This window comes from Salvia splendens, chromosome 15, assembly GCF_004379255.2.
Source record: "Salvia splendens isolate huo1 chromosome 15, SspV2, whole genome shotgun sequence".
Lineage (NCBI taxonomy): Eukaryota > Viridiplantae > Streptophyta > Magnoliopsida > Lamiales > Lamiaceae > Salvia > Salvia splendens.
In genome coordinates, this window is record NC_056046.1 from 825,515 (window position 1) to 840,395 (window position 14,881).

Consider the following 14,881-nt stretch of genomic DNA (forward strand, 5'->3'; position numbering starts at 1 on the left):
AACATGAATGTTTCACATTAGCATGTGACTAGTATCTCATAAATAATACTAATAATAAATAAATGAAATTGAACTTTTTTTACGTCAAGTCAAGCCCACACTTACAAATGATCAAAAAATAGAGGAATATCTATAGACAAAGAGTAAGAGAAACATACCCAATAATTTACGTTCATCATATAGAACTCAAGTTTTGATAATAAGTACTCCCCTCCAACTTTTAACAAATTAATAAATCACTAATAATAAGATATATTTTGATAAAGTATTATAATAATTAAATTTCATAGATTAAATTGTTCGATTAATTATCGTACATTTTTGGGACAACTTAATTTTAATCAATTAGAATAAATAATGACGATTAAATCCCACTTTGAATCTCAGCCGTTGATTCAAAATATCCATCATTAGAGTGCAGTCATCCAGCTCACAGTGTGGTCACCTTCTCCAAAATTCCCAACCCCATAAATCCTCACACAACTGAAGCTGCATGAATCTGGACCTCCAATGGCGATTTCTCCTCTCTCTACATTCTCTTTCTTAATCTCGCTCCTTTTCATGGCCTCCTCCGCGCTCAATCCGCCGGAGTATCGGAAAACCTTCATCGTTCGCGTCCAGCGCGACGCGAAGCCCTCGGTTTACCCCAGGCACAATCACTGGTACGAATCGACGCTGAGATCTATCTCCACCGCCTCTGACTCTGCCGATGCGACCTCTGGACGGGTGCTCCACTCGTACGACAACGTCTTCCACGGATTCGCGGCGGAGCTGTCGGCAATTGAAGTGGAGAAGGTGAGGAGCTCGCCTGGAGTGATTGCGGTGCTGCCGGAGCAGGTGAGGCACTTGCACACCACTCGATCGCCGGAGTTTCTAGGGTTGAAGACGGGGAATAGTGCTGGATTGTTGAAGGAGTCGGATTTCGGGTCGGATCTCGTCATTGGAGTCATCGATACGGGGATCTGGCCGGAGAGGGAGAGCTTCAATGATCGGGATTTAGGTCCGCCGCCGGCGAAGTGGAGGGGAAAATGCGTTGCTGGTGAGAAATTTCCGGCGAACTTGTGTAATCGGAAGTTGATCGGAGCTAGGTATTTCTGCAGCGGTTACGAAGCGAGTAATGGAAAAATGAATGAAACGACGGAGTTTCGATCTCCGAGAGATTCAGACGGACACGGCACCCACACAGCCTCAATTGCCGCCGGGAGGTACGTTTTTCCGGCGTCGACTCTCGGCTATGCCCGCGGCGTAGCCTCGGGGATGGCGCCAAAGGCGCGCCTCGCTGCTTACAAAGTGTGCTGGAACGCCGGATGCTATGATTCCGACATCCTAGCGGCATTCGACGCCGCCGTAGCCGACGGCGTCGATGTAATTTCCCTGAGCGTCGGTGGAGTGGTGGTGCCGTACTATCTCGACGCCATAGCAATCGGAGCTTTCAGTGCTTCGGACGCCGGCGTTTTCGTCTCCGCCTCCGCCGGAAACGGCGGCCCCGGCGGATTGACGGTCACAAATGTCGCGCCGTGGGTCACTACCGTCGGTGCGGGGACAATCGACCGCGATTTCCCGGCGGTCGTCAAGCTTGGGAACGGAAGGAAGATATCCGGCGTCAGCATCTACGGCGGTCCGGCGCTGGCGCACGATAAGCTCTACCCGCTAATCTACGCCGGGAGCGAAGGAAGCGATGGATACTCTTCCTCCCTCTGTTTGGATGGCTCGTTAGATCCTAATGTGGTGAAAGGGAAAATCGTTTTGTGCGACAGAGGGATTAATTCGAGGGCAGTGAAAGGCGAAGTTGTGAAGAAAGCCGGCGGCGTCGGTATGATTTTAGCTAATGGAGTTTTCGACGGCGAGGGATTGGTGGCGGATTGCCACGTGCTTCCGGCGACGGCGGTGGGGGCGGTGGCCGGTGATGTAATCAGAAAATACATCCAATCCGCCGAGAAATCGAAATCTCCGGCGAAGGCCACAATCATATTCCGTGGAACTCGGCTAAACGTAGCTCCGGCACCGGTCGTAGCTGCCTTCTCGGCCCGCGGTCCGAATCCAGAAACTCCGGAGATCCTGAAGCCCGATTTGATCGCCCCGGGCCTGAACATCCTTGCGGCTTGGCCCGACAACGTCGGGCCAAGCGGCATTGCTTCGGACAAGCGAAGCACGGAGTTCAACATACTCTCCGGGACATCGATGGCGTGCCCCCACGTCTCCGGCCTTGCCGCCTTGCTGAAGGCGGCGCACCCGGAGTGGAGCCCCGCCGCCATCAGGTCGGCCCTGATGACAACGGCGTACAGCCACGACAGCCGCGGGGAGACAATGCTGGACGAATCCACCGGCAACGCATCCACCGTGATGGACTACGGCGCCGGCCACGTCCACCCCCAGAAGGCCATGGATCCCGGCCTCGTCTACGACATCTCCTCCTACGGCTACGTCGACTTCCTCTGCAGTTCTAATTACACGGCGAAGAACATTCAGGTGGTGACGAGAAAGCCGGCGGCGGTTTGCCGGCGGCGCCGCGCCCACATTGGGAATTTGAATTATCCCACATTGGCGGCAGTGTTCCAGCAGTATGGAAAGCATAGGCTTTCCACACATTTCATCAGGACGGTGACGAACGTAGGCGATCCGGATTCCGTCTACACCGTGAAGATCCGGGCTCCGGCGGGGGTGGTGGTGACGGTGGCGCCGGAGCGGCTGGCGTTCAGGAGGATGGGGCAGAAGCTGAATTTCCTGGTGAGGGTACGGACGGAGGCGATGAAGCTGTCTCCCGGGAGCTCGGTGGTGAGGAGTGGGTCGATCTCGTGGTCGGACGGGAAGAGGGATGTGAGGAGCGCGGTGGTGGTGACATTGCAGCAGCCTCTTTAATCAAGATTCTTAATGAAATTGAAGGGATGTTTTGATCAAGTTGGTTTGGTTTGGTGGTGATGAATTGATGATTATCAATGTGAGGATGTGTTAATTATGATGATGGAAGGGAAGGAATGGGGAGAGAGGGAGATCTCTTTCTTGGTGAGAGAAAAAGGGTTGGATTTGGTGTATGGAGGTGTTGATGGTGGTGGTGGTGTGGTGATGAAGATGGAAGTGTTTTGTAAAAAAGAAATAGGGTAATGTTGGTGGAGGTGTACAAGATTATAAAAAAGTGATCATAATTCATGATCCTCTTGTGTTTATGAAATTATGTAGATGGGAAATGCCTTATTCCAGTCACAATCTTTACTTGATTTTACTGGACTAAAAAATCATGAAACTAAAAATGAAGTCATGGTATTTAAAATGGTGGTCTTAATTTGCAAAAAGTTTGTCAAGTTTGAGGTTTTTCTGATTTAGTAAAATCGTTTCAAGAATATAGGAGTATACTAGTACTACTATAAGTTTGGAGCTTTTTGCTCCAAATCATAAAAATAAAATCATTGCAAATTAATTATTGTTGATGATTTGGGTGCTGCTTTTTATGATATGAGATGCACATAATTTTGTATTTCATCGATGAACAAAGTTAAATTTCAAACTGATAAGTTTCAGCTGTTTACAAACATCATGTTAAAAGGAGGCACCCCCCATGTTGAATGCTATTTATGCTCCACCAACTTGCAATGAATTTTGTTATACACATGGTCATAAAATAATTTTGTTTACTTCAATACAAGACAAATAATTTTGTTATACACATGGTCATAAAATAAATTGTTGCATCTAGTATATGTAGACAAATTATCAAATCTTAATTCTAGTTTCCGAGTTATGGAGTGATCAGAAATGAAATTATATGATTTACAATTCGTATGGTAACGATGTCTTGTTCCATGTTAATTGGAATATATTAGATTCATCACATTGAAAATTTTGACAGAAAATTATTTCTTTCCATTTTATTCATATTTCTAAAATTGAGGCGCACATTAACCCAATATTTTTTTTTATGGTTTTCTATTAAAAGGAAATGTCTCATTGAAATAAAACAATAATGATTTTTTCCAGCCCAATTGTAGTGGTCTAAAGGCCATCCACCAGTGTAAATTGGGCTGAATAAACCTTTCTAGTGGCCCAACTAAATACCATAGAGGCCTAAAGCGTAGTTTTCTTAGCCATATGGAGTAGCATATAGCGGCTGTTTAAGGACAAAAACAAAGTATCTTAGTATCATACCCCATCAATAGTAGTGTAATCATACTCATGCAAAATAAAATTACACGTGATAGATATATGATTATATCGGAAAAGCAAAAGCAAAAGCAAAAGCAAAAGCGAAAGAGAGAGAGTTGTTGCTTGATAGTTTGCTAATAGTAGTAGAAGTTTTGTGTGATTCCGTTTTGAAAAGAGTAATCCTTCATGTACCTATTAAATAGGAGTACCTTATACTTTTTTTTGGCTGATTATCAATAAATGTTCCATTTTATTTTTATTGTCTGTGGTAAGTGGACCTCGCATTCCATTAAACCATTTTACTCACAATTATTATAATACTCTCTCCATCCCTCAGAAATATGAACTTTTGAAATGACACGAATTTTAATGCAAAATTGATAATGTAGTGTGTTACTGGAAAATGGATCTTGTGTCATTAGAGAGAGAAATTTTGAAAATTTTCATTTTTAGGAAACAGACTAAAAAGGAAAAAAAAAATTCTATTTTAGTATTTAAAAGTGGATTCACCTTCTACTCAAATTTTGACCATGTTTTTTTATAAAAGTAAACAATTTCATATATCTAAAACACTGAGCCCACATTAAGCCAACAATTTTTTTAATCTTTTCTTTTATAAAAGAAATGTCTCACTAAACCGACAAAAAAATCTACTAATGGTTCTCACCAGCCCAATTGTAGTGGTATAAAGGGCACGACAATGTAAATTGGGCTGAATTTACCTTTTCAGAGGCCCAACTAAATACCATAGAGGCTAGAGCCCTAAAGCCTCAATTTAATTAGTGTTATACTAGCAATCGTATAGTGGCTGTTTGAGTACTAAACACAAAGTGTATTTTAGCATCATATCAATAGTAATCTTACAAAGTTAAATTAGACATGATAGAAATATGATTATATCGGAAAAGCAAAAGACAAAAGAGAAAGAGAAGAAAAAAAGAAAAAGAAAAAGGGAGATTGTTTGAGTGAGACATTATTCTTTGTTCAGATGGAAAATATATCCACAGCTAAAAGGTCTGTTTTATTATTTATATATATGTTGGTGAGGATACCTCCTTCACACACACACAAACACAAGAAGTAAAAAGAAACACACGCACAACAATGAGTAAGAAAGAATATGAGATAGAAGAGGAGGATGAAAGAGAGATGGTTGATCATTGGCACCACAACCATCCACTTGCACTAGTGGAAATTGATGGAGAATATCTTTGTAGTGGTTGTGTTCATTTTTTTAGAAGTGGAGAGAAAGGTTATGGGTGTAGCCAGAAATGTGGGTATGAAGGGCTACTTCATGAAGACTGTGCAGAGGCGCCGAGGAATATCAGGCACGCAATGCACCCTCAACACACACTCACTCAACATCTCAAATTAACTGGCCCCGTGAAAGAGCCCTGTTCAATCTGCGGATTGACTCTTGGACGCATGCACGGGCGCAGTATGTACGTTTGCCATGCATATCAGATGCGCGCAGGGGAGCGACATGATGTATGGAGCCGAAGAGCAGAGTAGCAGCAGCAGCATCATACATCATCCGAGTCACCCTGAGCATCAACTCTTGTTTCTGAGGAGAAGTTGTTCATTCAAGTGCGATGCTTGTGGCACCACAGGCGCCAAAGGGAGTTCCTACGCATGCACCACACCTTCATGTCAGTATTGGATCCATCTGAGATGTGCCTCTTTGCCTCATATTATCCAAAGGGGAGATCACCATCACTCCCTCTCCCTCTCTTTTCATGTGCCGCGTCAATATCTCAGATATCACTACCGTTGTGAAGTGTGCAGAAAAGAATTAATACCAAAAGATTGGATATATCATTGTGAGCTTTGCAGCTATGCTTTCCATCTCACCTGCACCTTCACCAGATATATCCCCACCACTAGGTATTCTATATCTTTCTTCATTATGTAAATCTAATTATATTGTATTGTTGAAATGTGTGTTTTTATTGAATGTAGAGAGAAAGGGATTATAGTGTTTCCAATAAATGATGTGGCTGTGGGTGAGAACCTAATTGGAGCTTTTCTAAGGAGACAAGGAGTTGATACACATTCACTCATCCCTTATCAAGATGATGTTGATTATGAGTTCCACCATCACAAACTCATGCTAGTCTCATCATCATCTTCATCATTTCAAGAAGAAGAAGAAGAAAATGGTGATGACGACGATGATGAGGAAGACTACACTTGTAGAAAATCGGAGTTAATATGTGATGGGTGCATTACTCCGATATTTCTGAAACAAACATCTTCTTCTTCAGGTGGTGGTGGTAGTAGTAGTAAAGATTACTACTACTACATGAGATGCAGCATCAAATCATGCAAATACTATCTTCACTTGACATGCTTCCACATGCCACGTCGGCTCTCCTCTCTTCCTCTGATCGACATACATGATCACAGCTTTCTCCTTCAATCTGGTGACAAACTTAAACCATGGGAGTGGACATTTTGCAGTGTCTGCTCCATACCTACTAATGGTTTGTATTATGTGTGTACAAAATGTTACGACTTCAAAGTAGATATAAAGTGCGCTTCAATGCCGGAAACCATATATCACACAGCTCACCCTAACCATCCCCTCAACCTTCTCACCCTACAAGATACTTTGAGACGGCGTTTGGATTCATGTGATGGCTGTGGCCATCTCATCTGGCATGGCTATAATAGCTATGCATGCGGCAGCTGTGATTTCATTGTGCACTTTAAATGTGCGGGGCTTCCGGCATCAACCACCAGGCCTACATGGGACAAGCACCACCCGCTGCTTTTCATGCATGACGCCACTCTAAACCGTCCCGGTGATTTCTATTGCAATCAATGCGAGAAACTAATGAATCCCAAGGATTGGAAGTATCACTGCCGCAGTTGTGATATATCATTCCATCCGGAATGCTTTAAAACTACATCCGGCTGGTTCAGAAACATCAAGTTGGGTCAAAAATATGTCATCACCGGAGCTCACCGCCACACTCTCACCTTCCAACTTCTCACTACAAAACGCCTTTGCGACGTTTGTGGTGGGGATAGGCATGATACTCTTGGATTTTACTGTGCATCATGCATCTTCTTCATTTGTTTCTACTCCTGCATAGTAAAAATGATCAAAGAAGGCAACGTTGAGGCCGTCGACTGACAAAACAAGTTCAATGTTTACCCTTTTCTTCTTGTATACCACTTGTGTTTTTAATCTTACCGTATTTGTTTGTGTGTGTTATTTTTAATTTAATCAAGATTGTAGCTTGTTTTTAATATTCATTTTTTCAAATTCAGGACGTATTAATGTACATCATTTAGGTGGTGTTCGGTTTCCTAGATAAATTAGTACTAAGATATAATCTAGGATTAAATTGTGAGATTATTTTAGTTGGAGGGGGTTAGCTATGACTAATTATCACATGATTATCTATTTATGATTGAATTGTGGGATTCAATATCATAAACCAAACACTTTACGTATTTAATTTCAAGATACAATCTTGCAAACCAAATAGCGCATTAATAAACTGCAAGTTATAACAGTAAGAACTGCTAAACATCTTTGAATTGAATTCAAAGAAAAGAAGCAAAAGATAAAGACAATATATGAGAAAGCAAAAGACAAAAAGAATAAGACAAAGAGAAAAGCAAAAGTTACGTTCTTTTTTCATATTGGAAGATTTGTATTGTATCTAAATTATGTGAGCTGGTAAAAAAGTTACATTCTTTTAATGTCTGATTAATGAAAGTAAAAATTTCATAAAATAAAGTACGTTGACTTTGATTTTTGTTCTCAACTAGCTAGAGTGTTTTTCCTGAAAGATAATAATGCTTCATTCAGTGAGGCATTTCATCGAACAGAATGTGAGCACTACATTTTGGAAGAATAGCGAAATACGATAAACTTACACATATCATCAAAATAAGTGCTGATTAGCTCCAATACAACAATTCTAACATCAAATGAACCAAAATTAGATGACAAGTAGAGGCAGTAATAAATAAAGCAACATAAAAAAGGACTTGCATAATAATATTTCTGCAACTCTGCGTTGAAATCGTTTTCTATAAACAGTACCCTTTTCTTGATAAATTCAACCTGAAATGGTAGATTGGTCTTGAAAAAGTTGTGATTGGGCTGAATGAACATTTTCCGGCCAAACTAAATACACAGAGCCCTAAAGCCTCAATTTAATTAGAGTTGGAGTAGTTTTTCTTAATCATTTAGTGGCTGTTTGATGACAAAGAAATAATGTATTTTTTTGGGTTTAACCACATGTGTCCGAATCCTTCTTTTGGTGGAATGCGACTAATCCTGCTCGACCGGGCTTGCGGATTAAGGCTGAAAGTTTTCTCAGGGGGGTGGCGGGGTTTAAACCTGTGACCTTAAGGCCACCATAGCTCCGCGCTGCCAACTACGCTACGACCCGTTGGTAGAAATAATGTATTTTAGTGTTATATCAATAGTAAAGTAATCATACAAAAGACGCCATAGAAATATGATTATATCGGAAAAGTAAAAGACAAATGAGAAAGAAAAAGAAAAAAAGGAAAAGAAAAAGAAAAAGAAAAAGAAAAAGAAAAAGAAGAATTGTTAGTGAAATATTCATGGTCCCCACCTAAGTGATACATTTACATTTTTCTTTTTGGATCTCTCATTCTAAATGATACATTTCTTAAAATAGAAATATCATTATCTCTACTTTTTCTTCTCTCTTACTTTGTTTGTCCGCTACTAGGAGTCCTAGTTTACCATTTTAGTCTGTCCATCATTAGGAGTCTCGATTCACTTTTACTATAAATGGTAGGTAGACCTCACTTTTCACTAGCTCATTTCGCTGATATGGACCAAGAATTAGTATGATAAAAGCAAAAGACAAAAGACAAAGGGAGATTGTTTGAAGTGAAATACTTTGTTATTTGTGATACATTATTGATTATTCTTTGTTGAGATGGAAAAGTTATCATACAAAGTTTAATTAGACACACACAAAAACACAAAAACTAATCATAGAAAGTTAAAATAGACACACACAAACACAAGAAGTAATCATACAAAGTTAAAATAGACGTGATAGATATATGATTACATCTGAAATGAAAAGCAAGAGACAAAGGAGAAAGAGAAATATATATAAAAAAAAGAAGAGTTGTTATTTAAATCTATGGAGTAGTACATTGCTAACTTTAGAAGTTTTGTGTGATTCAGTTTTGAAAAGATCACGAGTGATTAATCAAAAAAATATTGTCGGTCATCTAATGATATGTTGCGCAAATCATAGACAATAATAAAAAATTACGTAATGGAATTGTATGTTTGACAAGTTAATCACACAACAACGAAAAAAAACACTCACTTCAGTCACTTGTTGCGTAATTGTGGACTTATGTTTTTTTCTTACCTTATTTGTTTGTGTGCGTTTTAAACTTAATGAAGGTTGTAGCTTGCTTCTTTTTTAAATTACAGTTGCTCAAATTTTTACTTCTCCATATGCTTAAAGTTAAAGATTAAGGCCATCTTTCCTAATTACTTACACTTAACCTGTGATTATGTGTTTCTTGCTAGTCATCGAATATCAATTCTAACAAATATTTATTTTTTCAGAATCAGGACGTATCAATGCTCATAATATACCACCTAGAAGTTATTAATATAATTTGTTTTTAATATTACAAAATATGAGCAATGGTTGCTTATCCAATTCTCAGACTTTTCCTAGAAGTAAGATGGAAAAAAAAATTCTATGAGCTGAATCCAATGCAATGTTGTACTGGTCACAAAGATAAAGAAAAGAGAAATAAAAAAGAAGATTCTTTGATTGAATTATGTAGGGATCATTTTACATTCTTTTATCGGGAATGTTGTACTTAAAACGCAGCGTTTAATCCTTTCTGATTCCAACACAGCAGAGGACTTTCTTATATTGGAAGTTTTGTATGATTCATGTATTCCAATTTATGAATGCCTAATTAATTTCATGCCTAAGCGGTTAAGGGAATACTCCCTCCGTCCCATTAAATATGCAACATTTTTTTTTCGGCACAGGATTTTATGTAGTGTTGTTTTGTGAATTAATGAAGAGAGAAGAAAAAGTAGAGAGAGTATTGTTTCCATTTTTAGAAACGTTTCATTTTTAATGGGACAGACTAAAAAGAAAAACGTTTCATTTTTAATGAGACAGAAGGAGTATTATTGAAACGATGTTGTTTGAGTCATAGCATGATAGAATGTTTAATGGGATACAAGAATGAAAAATTTGATCAGAAATTCACAAATTAATAGGCAATGCAAATATAATGAGAGTAAAATATTCAGGGGGTGAGAGAGGGGTATGTGTTTGGAATTGGAGTCTCTAATTTCAAATTCATTCTTTGATATCACAAAAATGATTCAACTTAAAATTGATTTAATTAAGATTGTAGCTTGTTTTTTTCAAATACAATTGCTCGAAATTTCACTCTTACATCCACTTGATAAAAAGCAAAAGGGAAAGTAAATGAAGTTGTGCTTGTTCAACATTATATTCTTTCCTCACATAGGAAGTTTGGTTGTTCCAATGAAGAGTGAAAGCGTCATACATTCCAACAAAATAATCAGAAATCAAACACATCTATGAAGAATATTTCTTTCTCAAGTTTATACCTTTTTTAAAATTACTTCATCCGTCCCGCCTTTACTTGACAAATTTTATGTTCCGCACATAAATTTTGTCGAGTAGGAAATCCCGAAAAGACTCGCGGAAAATAATGTCTCATTCCAAAAGACCATGTTACCCTTAGCTAAATGTGAATGGATTGTTTTAATTACTAACCCCTAGCAAGATATTCCCCTACAACCTTATAAATACCACTCTCTTCTCCACATACTCATACACTAAAAACACTCTCTACATTAGAGTTTTCTTTTTGAGAATCATTTCTTCTAAGTTTTTGAGCGTTTTGTTGTGACTAAGTATCAGAGTCTCTCCAGGGACGGCCATTCCGGACTTGTACGTCTTCACTAGTGCGCATACACCTATCTCGGCTTCACCTTCGGTCCGGTTACCAGAAGTTTTTTTTTTCAATTTCCCTTTATCTTGCTATATAGTTTTTTAAAACATATTCTAATCTTAGTTACTCAACTTTCATTTTATTCAGTAATTTTAGTTTTGATTATAAATGGTACTCCATATAACATTCTGTAAATAATATTTCATCCGTACAGTGCACACTTGGTTGGTGTAGCATGGGCTCAAATAAAAGTTAGTAGATATTGTGTTAAATGAGCAAAGAAATGACTCCGTTGTAATTTTTTTATGTTAGTTAATGACATGACATTGATAAAGGTAAGTCATGTTGTGTGCTTTTTGAAGAGATAGAATATAAATTAAAGGGTTCAATTTTAAATTAAAGTTAATTTTTTAACATAAAATTGTACTCCAGCACTCCCTTTGTCCCAAGGTAGATGTCACACTTGGGAGATAACACAAGATTTTAGGAGATGTTATTTTGTGTGTTAAACGATGAGAGAAAATATAATTTTATAATTGATGTGAGATGAGTCTTTTTCCAAAAGAGAAAATGTGACATCTTTTATTGGACAAACTAAAAGGAAAGTGTGACATCTACTATGAGACGGAGTGAGTATCATAGTTTAAATCAATATGAAACTTTATTCGACCATATTTCACTCTTTTTTGTATACAGTATTCAGATTACAGATGTTATAGAGTCATTAATATAAGATGAGATAAGCCCAAAAAGCTTGAATCGAACCTCTATAAAATTGTTTACTCATTATTCGATTTTCTTGTTCTATAAGTTCAGAATTTCAACTAAAAGTTTACTGATCTGTATGACAATAAGTAACACTCCTTCCATCCCATAGAAACTAACTAAATTTTTTTTCATCCATCCCATTAAAATAGTTCATATTCATTTATAGTTTTTTCCCCTTTCTATGGCCCCACCATCCACTATAGTATTTCAACTATTTTTTTCTCCTTCTATCTTATTTTTACCAATTGCACATTAAAATCAATATCGTCCCCAAATAACTCATTTCTATGGAACAAAGGGAACACTGTTACATTTTTTTACTAGCAATACTTTAAGTATTTTATTTTTACATTTCTCTTTTATTTTATCAATTTTAAATTAAAATCCATGTCCACGAGCTAGCTATTTTCCGTTGACAGAGGGACATAACATGCTAAAAAGATGTACAATCTTCATTGAACATATATTATATGATTAGTTTGTTGGAAATGTTTGATAGCTAGAAGGTAGTAATACTGTTTACATCATTTATGTGTAGAGATAGTTAAGAAGAAGGCATAATGATGAGGGAGAAGGAAAAAGAAGAGGAGGAGGAGGAGGAGGGGATAAAGAGAGAGATGGTGAAGCATGGTATCCACGGGCATCCGCTTACTTTGGTGGAAAGCCGTAGAAGAGCTGCATGTAGTGGTTGTGGAAGGCCTATTAGTAGCGGAGATCAAGTGTACATGTATGAATATCGGCACAACAACTTATTCCTACATGAAGAATGCGCGGAACTGCCGAGAAAGATGAGACACGCATTGCACCCACAACACACGCTCACTCAAGAATGGACCAAAGTTTACAAGTCTTGTTCAATCTGCGCTTACACCAATATTCTTACAAATGGAATTATGTACAGATGTAGGAGCGCGGGGTGTAAGTTTGTGTTGCACTATAGATGCGTGGTGAAGGATGCAGCCGCTTATGATTATGATGAGGATGAGGATGACAGAAGAACGAAGATAACCCACCCGAGTCACCTCAAACATGAACTGAAGTTGTTGAGGAGGGATTGTTCCTTCAAGTGCGATGCTTGCGGAACCACAAGCAAAGAGAGTTCCTACACATGCACCGCAGATGCTTGTCAATACTGGATCCATGAGAGATGTGCTTTCTTGCCTCAAACCATCGACAGGGAAGACCACCATCACAAACTCTCTCTCTCTTTTCGTGTCCCCCCTGAGTATATCAGATTTAACTATAAATGTGATGTATGTAGCAAATATTTTATGCCCGACTACTGGATATATCATTGCAAGCTTTGCAGATATGTTGTCCATCTCAAGTGCGCCTTCAAGAAATTGCCCCACTACACTAGGTACGTACATACTACCTCCGTCCTAATAAGACTCACATTTTATCATTTTGGTCCGTATAGTAAGAATCACATTTCACTTTTACCATAAATGGTAAATAGACCCCACATTCCATCATAACATACCACAGATTGTGGGAATCCAGCAATATTTATGTCACATTAATTAATAAAATTACTTATCCTTAGCTGTTATAAAGTTATGCTTCATATTTGTTGGTTGCAGAGGAAAGAATGGTTGGATTATGGAGTTTCCAATTCCAAGAAACGCTGTGGGTGAGGACCTAATTGGAGCTTTTGTAAGGAGACAAGGAGTTGAAGCATATACACAACCACCCATCCCTCATCAAGATGATGTTGATTATGAGTTCCACCATCACAAACTCACATTAGTCTCATCTTCATCTTCATCTTCATCATTTCAAGAAGAAAAAGAAGAAAATGGTGATGACGACGATGATGAGGAAGACTACTCTAGTAGAAAGTCGGAGTTAATATGTGATGGGTGCATTACTCCAATATTTCTGAAACAAACATCAACTTCTTCTTGTTTAGGTAGTAGTAGTAGTAAAGATAACTACTACTACTACATGAGATGTAGCATGAGATCGTGCAAATACTATCTCCACTTGGCGTGCTTCCACATGCCACCTCAGCTCCCTTCTCTTCCTCTCCTCCACCATCGTGATCACAGCCTTGTCCTTCGATCCGGTGACAATCGTAAACCATGGTATCCGCAACGATGCAGCGTCTGTGATAAAGAAACGAATGGTCTGTATTATGGTTGCACAATATGTAAAGAGTTCAAAGTAGATATAAAGTGCACTTCAATGCCGGGCACCATATATCACGCAGCTCACCCGAACCATCTCCTCGACCTTCTCTCCAAAGACGAGGCTCGGAGCTTAGCTTACTTTAAATGCGATGCTGGGTGTGATTCAAGGCCGGCTCTTAACGAAGCACCGTACAAATGCAGAAGCTGTGATTTCATGGTGCACCTCAAATGCGCAGGGCTGCCGGAATCAGCCACCAGTCGTAGATGGGACAAGCACCACCCGCTGCTGTTGACGCACGACGCCACTGTAAACCGTCCTGGTGATTTCTACTGCGATCAGTGCGAGCAAGAAATGAACCCCAGGAGTTGGATGTATCGCTGCCGCAGCTGCGACGTATCCTTCCATCCGGACTGCCTCAAAACTACATGCGGCGAGTATAGAAACATCAAGATTGGTCAAAAATATGTGATCAAGGAAGCTCACTGCCACACACTCACCTATCAACTTCTCACTACAAAACGCAAATGCAACACGTGTGGTAAGGATAAGCACGAGAGGCCTGGATTTTACTGTGCATTATGCAACTTTTTCATTTGCTTCTACTGTTGGTTCTTTGATTCTAGCATAAAATACTTCCTCCGTCCCGAGGCAGATGTCACACTTGTGTGATCATATGGAGTTTTAGGAGATCGCTTGTTGTTTTGTTTGTTAAATGAAAATAAAAATATATTTTTATATATTAATTGAGATGACACTTTCAGAAATCAAATACTCTATCCTGTATGAGGAACATTTTTTTGTTTTTATCTGTAATTGTAGTATCATATCTAGTCGAAACATAACATAGCTATCAAACGACACCTAAAAAAGC

The 14,881-nt window shown here is 39.1% G+C and overlaps 3 protein-coding genes across 4 annotated transcripts; all 3 read left to right on the forward strand.

Moving 5' to 3' along the window:
* The first annotated feature begins 432 nt into the window (after window positions 1-432).
* Window positions 433-3,268, forward strand: LOC121768941 (subtilisin-like protease SBT1.5). Its single transcript, XM_042165556.1, has one exon. It carries the CDS (start codon window positions 511-513, stop codon window positions 2,857-2,859), a length of 2,349 nt encoding a protein of 782 aa, XP_042021490.1. The 5' UTR covers window positions 433-510; the 3' UTR covers window positions 2,860-3,268.
* Window positions 3,269-5,590: 2,322 nt separating this feature from the next.
* LOC121768574 lies at window positions 5,591-7,369 on the forward strand. The gene is made up of 2 exons (XM_042165106.1): window positions 5,591-6,021; window positions 6,097-7,369. Exons 1-2 carry the CDS (start codon window positions 5,591-5,593, stop codon window positions 7,274-7,276), a joined length of 1,611 nt encoding a protein of 536 aa, XP_042021040.1. The 3' UTR covers window positions 7,277-7,369.
* A 3,640-nt stretch (window positions 7,370-11,009) lies between these two features.
* Window positions 11,010-14,791, forward strand: LOC121767658. Of its 2 annotated transcripts, XM_042163990.1 has the most exons (3): window positions 11,010-11,154; window positions 12,416-13,237; window positions 13,461-14,791. In XM_042163990.1, exons 2-3 carry the CDS (start codon window positions 12,438-12,440, stop codon window positions 14,677-14,679), a joined length of 2,019 nt encoding a protein of 672 aa, XP_042019924.1. In that variant the 5' UTR covers window positions 11,010-11,154; window positions 12,416-12,437; the 3' UTR covers window positions 14,680-14,791. The 2 variants fall into 2 exon arrangements, with proteins under 2 accessions (XP_042019924.1, XP_042019923.1); XM_042163989.1 differs by having other exon boundaries at window positions 11,010-13,237.
* Window positions 14,792-14,881: the final 90 nt, after the last annotated feature.

Coding starts and splice junctions, on each gene's coding strand:
- LOC121768941 (XM_042165556.1), top strand. CDS start 511: ATGGCGATTTCTCCTCTCTCTACATTCTCTTTCTTAATCTCGCTCCTT.
- LOC121768574 (XM_042165106.1), top strand. CDS start 5,591: ATGCATATCAGATGCGCGCAGGGGAGCGACATGATGTATGGAGCCGAA. Junction 6,022..6,096: donor AGATATATCCCCACCACTAG/GTATTCTATATC, acceptor TATTGAATGTAG/AGAGAAAGGGATTATAGTGT.
- LOC121767658 (XM_042163989.1), top strand. CDS start 12,438: ATGATGAGGGAGAAGGAAAAAGAAGAGGAGGAGGAGGAGGAGGGGATA. Junction 13,238..13,460: donor AAATTGCCCCACTACACTAG/GTACGTACATAC, acceptor TGTTGGTTGCAG/AGGAAAGAATGGTTGGATTA.